The sequence below is a fragment of the Hylobates moloch genome, unplaced genomic scaffold (assembly GCF_009828535.3).
Source record: "Hylobates moloch isolate HMO894 unplaced genomic scaffold, HMol_V3 SCAFFOLD_2, whole genome shotgun sequence".
NCBI classification, from domain to species: domain Eukaryota; kingdom Metazoa; phylum Chordata; class Mammalia; order Primates; family Hylobatidae; genus Hylobates; species Hylobates moloch.
The window spans coordinates 81,102,132-81,118,231 of NW_026652277.1; the positions used below are offsets into that span (position 1 = coordinate 81,102,132).

A 16,100-nucleotide genomic window follows, 5' to 3' on the forward strand; every position below is an offset into this window, starting at 1 on the left:
CATTCTGGAATAAACTAAATCAATTTGTTCTCAGTCCCATTACATATAAATTATGAAACCCATTTTCAAGGCCACCCTTATTCTAGGATCCTTTGGTTACAAGGTCCAATAAGCAGAGTGCAGGATTTGTGTCCTAGTCATGTCTTTTAGTAGCCTTCCTGGGGCCTTTGGCAGCTTTTCTGGTCAGAATGACAACTGCTGACCAGATGACTACATTTTCTTTATTCACCTTTCTCCCCTATTATACACAGCCTGATTAGTTTCTTTCTATAAATATTTCAATATTTTTATTTGATCCCTTTTTAACATTTCATAGATTAAAACTATTTTCTATTTTAATACTTGTTTTAGAAAAAAGATGAAAATGATTTTTATTGTCATAATTTGTATGCACTCTATTTGTGCTTTGGTTGCAAATTTCAATAAATCTGCTTTAAAAAAAACACCTAAATCATGAACACCATAAGTGGTTAACTTAATTTCAAGCAGTAGCAGCAGTAGGTTGCCTATATGGAGGTTCTGGCTGAACTCTTCCTAAACTCAAGGAAAACAGGGCTTGTCGGCCTCTGCCCAGTGCCCTTCCCAGCCTAAAAAGGACATGGCAGGCTTTCTACAGATTGAAATTGGGAAAGAAATTGTAAATACAAAGCACTTTATAAGTGCCCACACAAAAAAAAATGGAATCTTCTCTCTTTTTTCACTGGAAACCAGTGAAGGGAACCAGTCTTTGGTGAAAAGCCTCTCTCTGACCTGTATCTCCCCTTAAATTTCCCACACCCTCTTCCTCACTTCCTAGGCAATAGCATTTCTAGGAAGAAGAGCCAGAAATGCCAGCTTTGATCACTCCTGTGGTCCCTCTCCTGAACCCACACTCAGGGATTGATCACTATGTGACCCCTTCGCTTGAAACTTTGTCTTCATAGGATGGTGATATAAGTATCAAAATTAGTCATCATTAGTTTTAAGTTCCATAGTAGTACATATTAGACTCAGAAAGTATATCATCCAATATTCTTTTCTTTCTTTTCTTTTTTTTTGAGATGGAGTATCGCTCTGTTGCCCAGGATGGAGTGCAGTGGCGCCATCTTGGCTCACCACAACCTCCATCTCCCGGGTTCAAGGGATTCTCTTGCCTCAGCCTCCCGAGTAGCTGGGACTGTAGGCGTGCACCACCACACCCGGCTAATTTTTGTATTTTTAGTAGCGATGGGATTTCACCATGTTGGCCAGACTGGTCTCGAGCACCTGACCTCAAGTGATCTGCCTGCCTCGGCCTCCCAAAGTGCTGGGATTATAGGTGTGAGCCACTGCGCCCAGCCCACTATTCTTTCTGGGGAAAAAAAAAAAAAAAATACTGTCTCCTCCAAATACAGGGTTTGTTTGTTTTTTCTCTCTCTCCCCACTTTTTTTTTGAGACAGAGTCTCGCTCTGTGGCCCAGTCTGGAGTGCAGTAGCAGTAGCACGATCTCAGCTCACTGTAGCCTCTGCCTCCTGGGTTTGAGTGATTCTCCTGCCTCAGCCTCCCAAGTAGACTACAGGCACCTGCCACCACACCCAGCTTTTTTTTTTTTTTTTTTTTTTTTGGTATTTTTAGTAGAGACAGGGTTTCACCATGTTGGCCAGGCTGGTCTTGAACTTCTGGCCTCAAGTGGCCCACCCGCCTTAGCCTCCCAAAGTGCTGAGATTACAGGCATGAGCCACCGCACTAGGCCCAAATAACGGTATTTTGAATAATAAACTCAATATAGGGCACTATAAATTCTCTGAATTGTTCATTTGATTATACATACTCTGTTTAGTGCCAATGTTAAAAAATTCTTGAAATAAGGTGCATAATGTAACAAAAGAATTGAAATAAAATTCCACATTTCAATTCAATACCATCTGAAAAGTGATGATGTCAGGAAGAAACGAAATAGCGGCCAAGCATAGACACTTTGTCTAGCACAGGCAAGAGATATTTATTGTGGATATCATGAGAAAATTAAGTTGAATTTTTTTTTTAATTTCTAATGAAATCACCAGTAAGTTAGAAATGTGTGGGTTAAAAATCACTAGAGGAAACAAAGAGAACTTGATAAAGAAAACACATTTCCTGTGTATCTTTCCAATCCCGTGACAACTGCTCCTGGCAATTTTAGAAGAGCAAGTTTCAATGCTTGTGTTTACTTTTTTCCCTTTATTCCATCAAGCCAAGGTTGTTCTCTACATCAGGGATCTCCAGCCCCCGGGCTATGGACCGGTACCAGCCTGTGGCCTATTAGGAACTGGGCTACGCAGCAGGAGGTGAGTGGAGGGTGAGGAAGCATTACTGCCTGAGCTCTGCCTCCTGTCAGATCAGGTGGCATTAGATTCTCATAGGAGGTGAACCTTGTTCTGAACTGCAGATGAGAGGGATCTAGGTTGCGTGCTCCTTATAAGAACCTAACCAATGGCTGGTGATCTGAGGTGGAACAGTTTCATCCCCCTTCCACCACAGGTCCATGGAAAAATTGTCTTCCACGAAACCAGTCCCTGGTGACAAAAAGGTTGAGGACCACTGCCTTACGTAAGCAAAGGCTACCACTTGTGGTTTTGCCACTGTGGTTGTATTCCTTACACGGACATAAAGTGTTCCTGAAATGAGTACTGTCATTAGAGATTGCTTTGTATGAAAGAAAAATTAAGAATGGAGGTGAGAAAAAACACACAAGACAAACCGGCAAAGCAGTGAGTGATGATATCAAACTGCTGGTGTGGACCCCAGCGGTTGTGGAGTACAAAGAGGGCCCTCCCAATGGACAGAGAAGGCATCCTTGTCTGGATGAGGCAAGACTTTATGTGGGCCTTAAGTGATTATTAAGATTTGGACAGATGGGAAGAATGAGACACTCTGGAAGAATGAAACTTTGAAATAGTCAGAACATGTGGCTGGATTGGAGGAGTTGAGATTGGACCGTGAATAAGATAGGAAAGAGTTCTTGTTAGATTGTGGAAAGCTTTGAATGCCATCATGAACCTGCAGAACATTCTCCTTCCTTCTGACTTCTCAGTGCTCAAGCATAACATGAACAGAAAATATACATTTTTGTACCCTTGAGGGCTTTTTGAGCTCTAAAATGTAGATGCGGTAGTTAAGAGTGAGAGGGTTCTAGAATCTGCCTGCCTGGGCTGAAATTCCACCTGTGCAATCTTGAGCAAGTTATTTAAGCTCATCTTTAAAATGCGGTAAAAAATTGCATTTGTCTCGTAGGGGTTATTTGAGCATTAAATGGATTAATGCATGCATAATGTTTAGAACAGCACCTGGCACACAGTGTGCAATACATTTTAGATACAGTGATTATTCTATGAATTTGCTGCTCTGCTACCCCTCCTTGTCATCCCCTATGGAATTGATTTTCTGAAGTTTTAAGCAGAATAACGTAAAAGTGATGCACTAAAAAAACCAATCTGGTTGCAGAACACAAGGTAGGTTGAAGAGAAGAAGAAAAGACCTTTTGTTGCAAAACAAGAAGAGGTTTCCCAATTCCAAAAAACTGTCAAAAAATGTCTTGACCAAATAGCTTTGTCAGTGCTTTTTTTTTTTTCTATTTTACTTTTAATTATTTGTGAAGGCCATTAAAGATACAACGGAATACATAGTTTTCCATCTCCAGTCAGCTTTGCTGTAACAAGGGACGTGACAACCCATTCTAAGCATTTTCATACAGATATTTTTAAATGAGATCTTTTTCAGAATCTTCTCTTGCAAGCAGAAAAGCTTTTTGCAAAAATCTTTAAGTGAGGAAAGGAATCCAGCACAGAAGTTTCTGACCAGGCATCAGACAGGCATGCCCTCCGGACTAAAGTTCAATTTACTTTTTATATAATTTCCAAAAGTACCAGGAATCTTCTGTTCAGTGTCACTGGTTCTCAGGAGAACAAGGCAAAGCATCTTCCCTGGTGAACCAGTCCTACTCCCTTCTATTCGTATTTACCCATGCATTTTCCTTCTCAGAATTGTGCTGTGGGATCACCCCAGTGTAAAATCTCAGTGTTCCACCTGAAATGCCACGATGGGAAAGAAGTTGTTGACTATGTTACTAAATTTCAGATAAGTGAGCACTTTTATTTCTATTTAAAGAATAATTCAACACATTCTTGAAATGAATTAGGATGTAATATTTGAGTAAACTGTGTGTATGGAGCCGAACATAGGGGAGTAGACAGTGAGGTGAAATGAGCAGGAATAAACCCTATTTATCTGATTCTTATCCTCACTTACTATCGAAAGTCCTGCCGCTCCCTGCGAAATACTCTCTAATTATGTCTAGGGTGCCTTCTGGGGTGCCCGTATGCATCATTTGCCTCATGGCATCTGTCACTTTATTCCTTTTTTTCTCCAGCATCATTTGGTGCTGATGGTGTTCACTGCTGCCCCATATGAGGTGCAGGTGCCTCTACTACCTGGAAGCCTCCAATGCAGCAGAAGAGTGAAACAGTCTTGGAAACTTCAATAAGCCAAAGTTTCAGTGTCTAGAGTATAGATGGAAGGAGAAGGTTGATCCCCTCCACCATGTGTTGCGCTTTGTGACACAGATCCCAAAATGGGTGTTTCCCTGCACCCCAGTGTCTATAATTATAGTTTCTTATTGAAAGCTGCTCTTTTTAATGTTTTAAAATTTGAAATTATCATCCCAGCCCAGGGGCTAGACTTGAAAACAAATTTTGAGTACCATATACTCAAATGCTAAAACACCATTTTTGAACCAAACCCAAATGCAGAATTATCTCTTCTTCCAAAATGAGGTTCTCCCAGAAGTTCTCTTGGTCCTGCACGTAAATAGATTCAGGGCAGGAATCTCAGGTGTTAGCACTGTGTGGGTTCAACCTGGGACTAAAATTCAATTACATTTTTTTGCCTATTCTACCTTTATAGAAGCGCTATAACACAAGCTTTGACCATTCTTGTTCTCTTTTAGTTTTAAAGCAGTTATGTGGCATTACCAACTTTAAGTTTGTGACTGTGGCTTTGGTGAAAGTATATTAGATTGAGTTGATTTTTGCAACTCCTTTCTATCCTGGGAAAGCTGTCTTCTCTGTATCTTAGGCCATTCAATTTTATTTTACTGAGAAAATTGCTGTGGAACAAAACTTTCAGGTGGTGCTTCCAACTAAACTTGGGAATCAATTTATAATGATTCTTGTGTTTTATTTTATGTAATAAAATTAAGGAACAGTTGAACTTTTTGAAGGGTGGGCGCTCTTTGAGGGCAGGTCCAGTATTTTATTCATCTTCTTAATCCTGTGCTTAGCACGATGCCTAATGCAGAGAAGGAATTCAGTAAACGTTGGCTTCATTAATTACTGTATTGGGGACGTTCATATTGGAAAACTAGAAAAGTTGGGTCAATAGGGTATGATTGATTTGAGTTAATCCATTCTTACAAAATGTTTATGAATCTCTCTGGCTGTTAAAAGGTTCTATATCCTTTAAGGTTTCTTTCCAATATCACTTCCTCTGAGAGACATTTTCCTTATTCCTCCTAGACTAAAAACATTTATTTCTTTTTTGAAAATATGCTTTTCAAAAATAAAACGATTAAGTCTTTTGTCCTGTTGGAAATGTATTGAAGACATTTGCTCACGTGTAAAATGCAGATGAACCTTCACTTCTTGTTAGATTATATGGTCTTAGATGAATATAATGACCAGGTTTACAAGTCCATTCTATGTCCTGACTGTTTCTTGACCTGGTTTGGAAACTTTGTGTAAAGTGGCCCTTTATCTCTTATTAATTCCAAAGATGACAGACACAGAAATTTATTGTCTAGTTAGTAGAAGCTGCGTTCTCTGATTAGCTGCCTTGCCCTTTTTGAAGCTTTGATTTATTAGGGCGGAGCAAGCACTGGCTTTTGTATGTGCTGAAAGGAAACTAGGGTAAGGAATAATTTATAGTTCTCTCTTTGTGGCTGAAAAACAAAGGTTATTTTCATTATATTGCTATAGGAACTGTTCTAAAACAGAAGAAAGATACTGTAATAAGTAGAAACCCAAAGAATGACATTGAGCTACTGTTTCAGATAACTTAAAAACATTGTTAAAGTTATAGTTTGAAGCAGATTGGCCCTTCTGCTTCAAAATCTCTTATCTTAATTTTACAGGGAACAATGTCTTTTCCAGTCTGGCATCAGCTCTGTGCAGAGTAGCATTTCTGCAGCTCTCAGGCAAGTTACACTTGCCAAAACAAAGCATAGGTGGAAGGTAGCTGGGAAGAACTGGCTGGTAGCATTTTTAGCCTGGGAAAGTGCTGCCAAAGAGGAATCCAAAATAGAGGTGCCAAGTATTCAATTGTCCACAAAAAAACAGTAGCAAACATTAGACATTATCACATTTGTTTGGGGTTTCCCAAACTTTTCTTTTCTCCTTTTTTATATTCTGATAAAGCCTTTATTTTGGTGAGGTGCTTTGCTATACGATCCCTCTGTTAAAAGGTTTTAGGAAACCCCTACAGCATGAGAGTATTTGCTGTAATAGGATAAACTCCGGATTTCCCCTTCTAAGCCAGTCAAGCCTTTTTTAATCATCACAGTGAGGGTGCAAGCTTTTCCAATCTCATGGATAATTCCAAATTCAAACCCTGGCTCCGAGAGTGAAGAGTAAGTAGGATTTCAGGATCTTGTGTAGAGTGTAAGATGAGCAGTAGGGAATCGGTTCCTTTGGAGAGCATTGTAAGTGGAGAGCTGCAGCAGCAAACGACGGGAGGAAGGAGAGTTCTGGGTGTGTTCGTGGAATGGTAAATAATTTGGCTTACTAACAGCTGATATTTTTAGGCATTTTCAATATGCCAGGTATTCGCTGGCATTAATTAATTTATTTGTGGGAACATTTTACAGAAGATACTTTAGTTATCACCAGTTTATATGTGAGGAAACTGATGAGTCTTAGAGAAATCCAATAACTCACTGAAGGTCATACAGCTAGAGAGAGGCAGAAATAGTATGTGATTCTAGGATGGCTGAGTTCCGCATCAATGTTAACCACAGCGCTATCTATAGCCTTCAGGTGGGACAGAGAAAGAGAAGAGGGCCTTTTTTCAGAGGAAGAAAAAGCAGTAGAGAAGTGACAGATACTCTGGAAACTGTAGAGCACTCAGCCTCTTTTTCTAATAGTGTGCTGGACATCTCCGTATGAACATAGTATCTGCCCTTCAAATCCAACTGATCTAAAAACCAAGCTCATTATCTCTTCCTCCCCTTGAAGGTGGTATCCAGGTTACAGCATCATCACCAGATGCTCAGGCACCCAGGCCAGAACCCTTGGAATCAAGGTACAGCCCCTCCTCATAATCCTCCTCCTCTGTGAGTCTCTCTCTCCCCTCTTATTCTAGTCTGACTGCTTCTTCTCTGCTTCCCACCCACGTATTCCTACCTGGCGGCATTGTCACAACTACCAACTTACCAAAGTCCCTTTCTCCCTATGTCCTCCTAGCTCCAATGCATCCTGCAGTTGCTGGCTAGAAAATTTTCCAAAACCAGGACTCTGATCATGCCACTCTCCTCCAAACTTCATGTCTCCCTCTTACATGCAGGATTCTCTCCAGACCTCTCAGCCTGGCTTTCAAGGTCCTCCACAACTGAATCTTGCAATTGACTGAATGTTTCTGTCCCCTTAAAATTCATGTATTGAAATCTGAACCCTCAGTGAGATGGTATTAGGAGGTGGGGCCTTTTGGAAGGCAAGTAAGTCGTGACAGAAGAGCCCTTATGAATGAGATAAGAGACCTTGTAAAAGAAACTCCAGTGAGCCCTCTTGTCTTCTTTCCCTCACGTAAGGACATAACAAGAAGTCAGCAATCTGCAAACCAGGAAACAGCCTACACCAGAGCCCAACAATGATGGCGCCCTGCTCTTGGACTTCCAGGCTCCAGAACTGTGAGAAATAAATTTCTATTGTGTGTAAGCCCCCGAGCCAATGGTGCTTTATTATAGCAGGCTGAGCTGACTAAGGCAGGTCCTAACCTATCTTTCTAGCCCACAATTCCTCCCTGATGCTAACTTTCTGGGCATGCTAGCCAGACTCCCCTGAGGCCTCCCTCATGCTTTCTATTCTCCTCTTCACACCTTGTTAATGAAGTGCCCCTGCCTGAAACACCTCTGCCCAAACCCATCCCACTTCTTAAAACCTTTCCTCATTCTTTCAGGTTGAATGAGTTACTCCCCCAGGTCCCCCATAGCATTCGCTTATACCTCACATTCCCTGCATTATGTCACAGCTTTTTGGGTTGAAGACTTTCTCCCCAGTTACACTACAAGACTTTTATGATGAATGACCCGGTCTTATTCATTAGTGTGATTTCACTACTTAGTAGTAAGTCTACTGAAATGAATTTTGCTGAAATGAAGACACAATCACTTGGTCCTGAGCAGAGGCTACCTTTGAAAACGAACTTAATGGCCCGTTTCTTCTCTGAACCAGATCATCCTTGATAGGAGACCATATCTTGAAGGAGTAGGTCGTTATGAAGCCACATGGAACAGGGTGGCTTAGAAACATATCCAGAGCTTTTTACTGCGCAAAGCCCAAACTAGGCTAATTAACTGAAGTGAAAGCAGGAAGAAAGTTTACAGAGTTATGTACCTTGGCATGTTCTTAACAATGTGGATTTTTTTTCATAAAAAGGGGATCCTAAATCATTTTCTACTTTTCTTGTGTGTGTGCAATCAGCATGGGGCAAATCTGACAGGATACTAGGATGCCACACAGAATAAAATCCATAGATATTATTTTTAAATATATATTGACAAATTGTATATATTTATAGGATACAAAGTGATGTCATTTTTTAATAGAATGTGCCATAATTAAATCAAGTGAAATAATATATCCATCATCTTCAAACAGCTCACATTTTTTTGTGATAAGAAAATTTGAAATTTATTGTTTTAGCGATATTGAAATATACAGTACTGGGCCATGAGGTGGCTCATGCCTGTAATCCTAGCACTTTGGGAGGCCGAGGTGGGCGGATCACATGAGGTCAGGAGTTCAAGACCAGCCTGGTCAACATGGCGAACCCTCCTCTCTACTAAAAATACAAAAATTAGCCAGGCATGGTGGCTCACGCTTGCAATCCCTGCACTTTGGGAGGCCAAGATGGACAGATCAATTGAGGTCAGGAATTTGAGGCCAGCTGGCCAACATCATGAAACCCTGTCTCTACTAAAAGTACAAAATTTATTAGCCGGGTATGGTGGCACATGCATGTAATCCCAGCTACTTGGGAGGCTGAGGCAGGAAAATCACTTGAACCTAGGAGGCAGAGGTTGCAGTGAGCCGAGATCACACCACTGCACTCTAGCCTAGGCGTCAGAGTGCAACTCCATCTCAAAAAAAAGAAAAAAGAACTATACAGTACTCAGTTATTAGCCATGTTCGCCATATTGTAGTATTGATCTAAAAAAAATCAAACTGATGATAGTCAAAGGGGACTATCATCAGTCAAAGGGGACAAAGCCTCAGTTAGATGACAGGAATAAGTTTAATTTCTTTTGAAATTAATTCCACAGATATAACCTACAGGCACACATAATGCACTACCTACAACACAGAGGAGAAATGAAAGTAATTTATAATAAATACTCTCCACTTTAATATGGGAATAATATAATAAATACTCTCCACTTTAATATGGGAATGCTCAGTTTAGGACCACACTGGAAGACCTGGGGAGCAGTGTATGCCTACCACACATGTGCAACTGCACGTGCGGACTCACACAAGTGGGTGGTCTCAGTGACTCACTCTAGCGGCCTCCCAGGGAAAGTGCCAATCCAAACAAAGTGAAATCTCCCCTCAATACTTGGTAGTTGTAAATCTGGAAAATTCCATGTGTATTAAAATCATGCAAGAACATACTTCGTTTTTCTGTATAAAACGAAGTTAGATTCTGGGCTCAGATAATTATAAAAAGCTGTCTCACCTATAGGAATGTCTGACAAAACATCCAATATTATATTTGAGGCATGTGGAACAATTCTTTGATGGGCAGTGCTGTGCTGTGTATTGTGGAAAATTTAGAATCCCTGGCTTCTCCCAAATGCCAACGGCACTCTCAAATATTACGACAACCAAAAGTAGCCCCATCAGTTTCCAACATGGCCCCTGGTAGGCAAAATCATCCCCACTGAGAACCCCTGACCTAGGTGACTGGGTTTATGAGGAGGTAGACAAAAAATTTAAGTGAATCACCAAAGTTGACATTGCTAGGAAGTGGCAGGATCAGAACTATATGTGTAATTCACATCTGTTGACTCTCAATCCAGTGCTATTTTGTTAGGTATATTCACACACATATAGCCATAAATGTATATGTTACATTTATATATAGATGCATACACATATGATAAAATTTGTTTTATTGAGAAACTATCTAGTCAATATTTGACTACATCTGAATTTCATAAAAGCCTGTTCTGACATTTCAATTAAAATTAGTTTAGTCATACTGCTCAACTTAGGTGAAACAGATATGGAACACAGGCTAAAGGCAGGAAAATGTTGCATCTCCTAATTACTACAGACTCTTCCATTTCTATGTGGCTAGCTGGGTAATGAGACCACCTTTTCACTGAAGCAACCACTTTCTACTGAAAACAACTGCAGAGGTAGGGGAGTCCCCAAGACCACACTCATTTCTGACACCAATTACAAGTTTGGGGTCCCCAAGATAGCCACAAACTTGATACCTTGCTAGAAGGATTCACATAACTCACTGAAAGCTTTTATACTCACAGCTGTGATTTATTATAGCAGAAGGATACAGATTAAAATCTGCCAAGGCCAGAGACACACGGGGCAGAATCCACATATGGAGCTTCCATTGGCCCCCTCCCAGCTGAGTCATGGACAGTGCCAACTTCTCCCAGCAAGGATGTGATGTGAGAAAATGTGCACAGAGTATTGTCAACCAGGGATGCTCAACTGAGCCATGGCTTCCAGTTTTTACTGGGGCTCAGATACTTAGACCTGGCTGCCCGCCTTAAAACTGACCTTTAGTCTCCAACCCCTCTAGAGCTCGAGCTGATACCATGTGACTCACAGCCCCAACTCGAAATCACATCATTAGGCTATTGGTGTGGACCAGGCTCTCAGGTACACAATGGCATTCATATTGGGCAGTACATTCCAAGGGCTTAGAGACGCTCTCCCAGGAACCAAGAGCAAAGGGCGGATGGCTCTTGGTTAATAGAAGACCCATCTGCTTATAACACTAGGACCTCAAACTATAAGGGTAAGTCAGAAAAAAATTCACCTCATACCCTCCTCCAAGAGAGTGCAAGGATATTTACCTTGGCACCAAGCAGTGACAGAAAGAGGGAAAGCTATCCCTGAGATATTACCACAAGCTAATCTTGACACAGATTTGCAACCCAGCCTCCCAGATTTGCAGTCCAATAAAACCACAGGTTATAAATGTTATTTAAATTGGCCTTGAAGTGGTAGTGCCTCCTAGCATTTGGCAGAAGTAAATTCCAGTCCTCTCTGGAGGAACATGCCTTTATCCTAGGCCTCAAAGAAGTCTCACAATAAATTTTCTGAAAAAAAAAAAAAAAAATGAGCAGCTTATAACAATCCAAGAGTACGAACCAACAGAATAACAGACAGCAAAAACAGACCTGCAAATACTTTAGATATCAGAACTATCAAAGAAATGATAAAAATAAACATGCTTCCTCTTTTTAAAGACATGTAAAACCCTAAATACTACAAAAGACACTAAGAGCCGGGCGCGGTGGCTCACGCTTGTAATCCCAGCACTTTGGGAGGCCGAGGTGGGTGGATCACGAGGTCAGGAGATCGAGACCACGGAAAACAAAAAATTAGCGGGCTGGTGGCGGGCCTGTAGTCCCACTGTAGACAGGTCGAGGCAGGAGAGTATGACATGAAGGAGTGGAAAAAAAAAGACACTAAGAGAGCTTAGAAAAATGAATCTATATAGTTTTCAAAGATTTGAGCCTCTTCACATAACACATGTAGACAATAAGTAGAAATTATTGTTTATAGAGCTGTGGATAAGCTAGGTTGGCTTTAGTCAAAAGTGCATTCTAATTTTTGGCCTTCTTGATTTAAAAAGTAGAGATCTTATGATAAATATTACTCAGTGCTATTTTAAAAAGAAGTGTAAATACAGCTGTTCCTCATTTACTATGCCTTACTTAAAAAATAAAATTAATTGTGTCTACCATTTATTAGCTAGTTGCCATTTGACAAATTATTTAATAACATTAGTCTAAGTTTTCTGTGAAATGAAGATAAGAGTAGTATCGACTTCATTTTTAGTCAAATGAGGATGGGGATAGTATTGACTTCCTAGGAGTATTGTGAAAAGTAAACAAGATGATGCATGTCAAATGTCCAGCACACTTGGCTTATAGTAATTGATCAATATAATATGGCTTTTTTTGGGAAAAAAAGGAAAATGTGATGTTTTAAAGGTGACTAATTATAGGCAACTATTTGCTTGATAAAATTATACACTATGGTGTTCCTTTAAAACGAGGTATATTAATCCACATTGATTAAAACAATCTTTTACTCCTGGACAGAAAAGTCTGCCATGGAGGCAGAGAGGAGAGCCAGTGGGGCCCATTGTTTACAGGTGTTTACCTTGTCAGGTCATTATATTCTTCCAGTTCCATTTCCTTCTCATGTCTTGCTTTTCCCTTCCCTTCAATTCTCATGTCTTTCCACTCAGTGAACATATAAACAGTTGGACAATCTTTAGCAAAGTAACACTTAAAACATGTAAAAACTATTTTATTACCTCTTCTTTGTTGCTCAAGTTGAATATATCAGCTCATTTAAACTTTTTACTTGGCCAGTTTTCCAAACCTTTAATCATCACTATTTTAGAACCTACGCGAGTTGTATCATATGCCATTTAAGTTGGAGCCCAAGGAAGACATTCATTCAGTGATGGTCTGACTAATGCTGACTCATCTGGAAGGTGAGTGTCCTGCTCCTACTTATGTTTCCTAGGATAGTATTGTGCCCGATTTTATTCTTTCAGGGGTTGGCAACTGAAAGAATTTGGCCTGTAGGCCAAGTCCACCCACTGCCTGTTTTGGTAAATATTTGAGTGTTATTAGAACACAGCTACCTGTATTCATGTAAGTATTGTCTGTATCTACTTTCGTGCTGCAACTGCAGAACTGAATAGTTGTGACAGAGAACTTACGACTCATCAAAGCCTAAACTCTGGCCCTGTGATCACTGAGTGCCAACTTGATGGGACTGAAGGATACAGAGTATTGATCCTGGGTGTGTCTGTGGGGGTGTTGCCAAAGAAGATTAACAATTGAGTCAGTGGGCTGGGGAAGGCAGACCCAACCTTAATCTGGTGGGCACCCTCTAATCAGCTGCCAGCGAATCTAAAGCAGGCAGAAAAACGTGAAGAGGGAGACTGGCCTAGCCTCCCAGCCTACATCTTTCTCACATGCTGGATGCTTCCTGCCCTTGAACATCAGACTCCAAGTTCTTCAGTTTTGAAACTTGGACTGGCTCTCCTTGCTCCTCAAGCTTGCAGACTACCTATTGTGGGATCTTGTGACTGTTTATGTTAATACTTAATAAACTTACCTTTATATATTATATATATATATACTATTAAGTTCTGTCCCTCTAGAGAACCCTGACTAATACAGGACCTTTGCAGAAAATGTTTGCCAACTCCTGCTTGAAAATGTTACTATGCTTGTGAGCCATATTTACCCTGGATGCCTTCTCTCCAGCCTCATCTCTCTCTCTCTCCTTGCTCTCGTCTCTCTACCACCTCATATCTTTCTTCATCCTCTCTTGTCCACTATGCTCAAGTCACACCTGCCTCCTTTCAGTTCCAGGAAAACACCAAGACCTTTCCTGCCCAGGAACTTAGCACAGGATATTCACTCTGCCTGGACAGCCCTCTCTGTCTGGAATAGTCTTCTTTCGAAAGCAGATTGCTTCTCATTGCTTTCCAGCTCATATCTCAGAGAGGTTTCTGTAACCACACTGCTCTAAATAGTTCCTTTTCTCACACATCAATTGTTCTTTTTCACATTACTCTGCTTTTTGCCTTCAAAACACTTATCACAACTGGAAGTTTTTTATTTATTTCCTTGTTTAAGGCCCCTGTCCTTCCTTGTTCTGTGAGTTCCCCGAGTGAGAAACAGTGTCTGTTTTGTTCACCACTCTATCCCCAGAGCCTGGCACATAATATGTGCTCAATAATAAACTGCTGAATAGATGAACAAATAAGAGGCATATTTGCATGTATAATGACCTTTTATTTTGTAATTTGGATTTTCTCTTTAAATGTAAGTATTCTGCTTTGATAATGTTTGTTATATTTTCCCTCTTTTGCTCCAAATTATCAAGGTCATGTGGTATTTGAGGGTTTTTTTCTCTCCTTTGTGGTAATTTCTCTTCCAGTGTGATGCCATTTGCAAACTTAATGAATACTATTTGGTTATTTATGTGGTTAGGAGCAGAATGAGGAAGACAGGTTGTACTGACTGCTCTGTTACATTTGGGTCATTTCAGTAATAGGAACACAGTCTTCACAGAGAAAGCCTCTGCTCATTCCTGAATGAGATTGCTGAAAATAATGTATTAGAATATTAATGAATACCTCATAAATTATTGAATGTTGGTTTCTGGAATATTTGTACATTGATGCCAGTATACATTTTGATTTCTAGAAAAGCATTCCCATAAGCCAAAATTGATTATACTTATATGCTTTAATTACAAAAATTTTCTGCAGTAAATATCTCTTCACAGTAAAATGAGATACAGTAGAGAAAATTGGAATTCTTAAGCAGTGTAACCATTACGGCTCTGATTAAACTCTGTCTCTGCTTTGCAGTGATGGTCCGGCCAAAATGAAAGCTTTTCTATTGCTGGCTCCACTGTACACATCTCCTCACCTAACACCCATCAGAACAGCCCCTGAGGCAAAATCCAACAGCTCCTTAACAACTCAAGAACACTATAGAGAACTTAGAAAATGTAGGTAGGGCCAGTAATTCTCAGAATGTGGTTCCCAGACCAGTAGCAGCATCACTGGGAACTTGTTACAAATGCTAATTCCTGGGCCCCACCCCACCCTACTGAATTAGGAACTTGGTGGGCTGTGTTAGAGAAAAGCTGTACCATGACCCTTGTTAAAGATGGTAAGACAGACGTTATTCAAAGGAAGGTACTACCACAGGGTTTTGTAATAGGAGAGAGATTGGGCTCAACTCCGAATACAACAAGGATGAGTGGGAATTTATAGCTGTATTAGTCAGGGTTCTCTAGAGAGACAGGACTAATAGCATAGATGTATATATGAAAAGGAGTTTATTAAGGAGTATTGACTCACACGATCACAAGGTGAAGTCCCACAATAGGACGTCTGCAAGCTAAGGAGCAAGGAAGTCCCAAAACCTCAAAAGTAGGGAAGCCGACACTGCGGCCTTCAGTCTGTGGCTGAAGGCCTGAGAGCCCCTGGAAAACCACTGATGCAGGTCCAAGAGTCCAAAAGCTGAAGAACCTGGAGTTCAATGTTCAAGGGCGGGAAGCATCCAGCACAGGAGAAAGATGGAGGCCAGAAGACTCAGCCAGTCTAGTCCTTCCACGTTCTTCTGTCCTGCTTTTCTCCTAGCCGTGCTGGCACCTGATTAGATGTTGCCCACCCAGATAAAGGGTGGGTCTGCGTCTCTCAGTTCACCGACTCAAATGTTTACCTCCTTTGGCAATACCCTCATAGATACACTCAGGAACAATACTTTGTATCCTTCAATCCAATCAAGTTGACATTCCATATTAACCATCACAATAGCTAAGGAGCAGGAGGGGATCAGAGGATGGAAACTTACTTGAGGAAACATCACGAATAAAGGGAAATTCTGGCTAAAGGGACCTAAGAGGATTCTTGCAGAAGGCAGGCCAGGGTGATCAGACATCACCTAGGGGATGGTGGACAATCAGATATTCAGGGTAATCGTATCTGGAGGGTGGAGAATTCTAGTTAAACTGATTTAGTAGGATTCTTGCTAACATGGACAATGCAGAAACAAACAGAAGCTTAAAAGCCAGGGTCTCATTGAGAAGAG

At 40.7% G+C, this 16,100-nt stretch overlaps 1 protein-coding gene across 1 annotated transcript in view; it reads left to right on the forward strand.

Annotated features, from left to right (window-relative positions):
* UBE3D (ubiquitin protein ligase E3D) overlaps positions 1-7,717 on the forward strand; it is a 181,085-nt gene extending 173,368 nt beyond the window's left edge. The window contains exons 11-12 of the mRNA XM_058434914.1: positions 7,225-7,291; positions 7,553-7,717. Coding sequence (XP_058290897.1) covers positions 7,225-7,291; positions 7,553-7,614 — 129 coding nt within the window. The 3' untranslated portion in view covers positions 7,615-7,717. The remainder of the gene's footprint in view (positions 1-7,224; positions 7,292-7,552) is intronic.
* Positions 7,718-16,100: the final 8,383 nt, after the last annotated feature.